A 2,846-nucleotide genomic window follows, 5' to 3' on the forward strand; every position below is an offset into this window, starting at 1 on the left:
CTGTATCATTTGTCACTAAAGAGCATACACAACATCATCAACAAAGAGCTTAGGGATGATCCTTGACGTAGTTATATTGTAACATCCAAGGTTTTGAGCCTAGAACTAGAGAGAAATTAGATTTGTCCATTGCATTAATGCATAGAAAATCTAGGGATTTTTGCGCTTTTAAATAAAACTTATCACAGTGATTGAAGTTTCACTTCAATTGATGAAATTGAAGTAGATCATCAATTCAAGCGTTATAAACTTCAATGTGATCTTTGATAAAGTAAGATTTTGGGTAGAGGTGATTTGATTTAGGGGGTAGATCAAATGGAACTATAACTATTACAACAACACATTATGTATGAATCACATACCAGATCTTCTCACTACTAGGAAAAGATTTATAGCCGCAACTGCACACTCATGGTGCAAAACCGAAGGTCCACTGCTGATACGGTCACATTTTCTTGAAAAGGAGACTGCTAGGTTCTCAGCATTAGGGGTAGGATCTCTAGTAAATAAATCTTAGAAATAAGATGTCGTCATTCTCTCCGTATAAGATGAAATGTCCTGCCAGATGCCCTTATTGTCTTTTAAGTTTTGATGGAACTTTTCCCGCATGCTAAATCGCTCTTTGATGAATATGTTGTGCTCCGGTCCTCTTACTTTAGCAAAGTGATAAGAGATCTTTATACCTATATTAATTCTTTTGCTTGCCTTGGTTAGCGCTAATATGAGGTCGAGTAGCTGGATTTGCACCCCTTTTCTTGTGTCGCACACTTGACCAATACAGAGTCAGCTTCCTTCATTGAGATATTCGTATTGTTGAGGGAGACCGTCGAATTGCACAGGTCTCAGATGGCCGGTATCATGTCATTTTCATATTATAGCCTTGAAATTTGATGAATGCTTGTTGGATTAGGTGCTATAGCACCAGCAGCACTAGTCCTAGCTCACACCAATCACGCCGAGAGGGGAGTAGAACAAGGAACGGGCAAACTAAGCATAACATGCAGGTTCGTTCACATGTCACATGACTCCAGTACCTCTGGTTTGGTTCAGTACTTGAGTTGTCCATCCACCACCTTCCCTGGGTCAACTCCTATACCTTCCATGCCTAAAATAGATGCCCTCGTGAATGACGAGTGGAGTAGACTTAATTAGCAGCTCATGGCCCGCGTGCTCAGTTTCTAAATTGGCCGCATCTAACATGCATGTTCGTTCAGACACGCCACTCTGCGAGCCTAGTCGTTAGCTAGTTCCATCCGGCTGCCCTATATGAATCTGGCACGACCCCCTGCGCCATCGCCACCGTCGCGTCTAGCACTCTCTAGCTTTGGAAGAAGAGAAAACCCAGGACTAATATGGTGAGCGCCTGATACGACTGCCTGGCGCGCTGGCGATGTGTTCATAACTTCATATAATCTGCTTGTCAGCTAACCGTGCGTGTGTTTTCTTATTGTTGCAAGGCGGACTCCGCGTCGGGGATGGCCGTGAGCGACGAGTGCAAGATCAGGTTCCAGGAGCTCAAGACCAAGACGAGCCACAGTTCCATTGTTTTCAAGATCGACGAAAGTCTGCTGGCGGTGGCGGTGGAGAGGCTGGGGAAGCCGGAGGAATCCTACGACGACTTCGCGGCGTCCCTGCCCGCCGACGATTGCCGCTACGCCGTCTTCTTATACTTCGACAGCGTTGGAAAGAGCACCATCTTCTTCTTCTCCTGGTGAGACGACACCCGCAATCCACACGCGCGTCGAGTGTATTTGATTAAATGGTCTTAGCACTGATCAGGCTGGCCGATCGCATGCAGGTCCCCGGACACGTCAAGGGTGAGAACCAAGATGATCTACGCGAGTACCAAGGACCGGTTCAAGAAGGAGCTCGACGGCATTCAGGTGGTGCTCGAGGCGACCGACCCCAGCGAGATGAGTTTCGACATCGTCAAGGACAGAGCCCTCTGAAGTCCGCCGCATGCATGTGTTTATAGAATTGTATGGCGGAAACGATGAGCTCGTTGGAGCCCTCGGGTACGTGTTATATTAGGTTGGAAAACGCCCCAACCGTGGCTTACAAGGCTTATACGTAGAGGGGTAGGATACTATCCTATACCCAATACATATACATGTTACAATGTCTAACACTCCCCCTTAATCTAAACCTTGAGTGAGGTTGAGATTAGTTCTGAAATCATCTAAAAGTTTTACAGGGAGAGCTTTTGTAAAGCCATCAGCAAGTTGATCTTTGCTTGAAATAAACCTAACATCAAGCATCTTATTTGCAACTCTTTCACGAACAAAGTGAAAATCTATCTCAATATGCTTTGTCCTAGCATGAAAAACAGGATTAGCAGACAAATATGTAGCTCCTAAATTATCACACCATAGACATGGTCTTTGTCTCAGTTTTATACCAAGCTCCTTAAGTAGAGCCTCAACCCATATCAACTCAGTTGTAGCATCAGCAATTGCCTTGTATTCAGCTTCAGTGCTTGACCGTGACACTGTGGCTTGTTTCCTAGCACTCCATGAGATGAGATTTGGTCCAACAAATACAGCAAAGCCTCCAGTGGATTTTCTATCATCGGGACAACCTGCCCAATCCGCATCTGAAAAAGCACTCAGTAATAGTGAAGATGATCTTCTAAATGTAAGACCAACCTTCGAGTTCCTCCGATATATCTCGGAATCCTTTTCACAGCTGACCAATGAGAGGTAGTAGGAGCATGCAAAAACTGACAGACCTTGTTTACTGAGAAGGATATATCAGGTCTTGTCAATGTCAGATATTGTAGAGCACCTACAATGCTCCTATACTGTGTACTATCCTCAGGTCCAAGAGGATCTCCTTGAACAAGTGAT

The 2,846-nt window shown here is 44.8% G+C and overlaps 1 protein-coding gene across 1 annotated transcript; it reads left to right on the plus strand.

Annotated features, from left to right (window-relative positions):
- The first annotated feature begins 1,460 nt into the window (after positions 1 to 1,460).
- Positions 1,461 to 1,949, plus strand: LOC124675779 (actin-depolymerizing factor 1-like). The gene is made up of 2 exons (XM_047211855.1): positions 1,461 to 1,711; positions 1,799 to 1,949. The coding sequence occupies exons 1-2, from the start codon at positions 1,476 to 1,478 to the stop codon at positions 1,947 to 1,949; spliced, it is 387 nt and encodes a 128-aa protein (XP_047067811.1). The 5' UTR covers positions 1,461 to 1,475.
- The last annotated feature ends 897 nt before the right edge of the window (positions 1,950 to 2,846 follow it).

The sequence above is a fragment of the Lolium rigidum genome, chromosome 7 (genome assembly GCF_022539505.1).
Source record: "Lolium rigidum isolate FL_2022 chromosome 7, APGP_CSIRO_Lrig_0.1, whole genome shotgun sequence".
Taxonomy (NCBI): Eukaryota; Viridiplantae; Streptophyta; class Magnoliopsida; order Poales; family Poaceae; genus Lolium; species Lolium rigidum.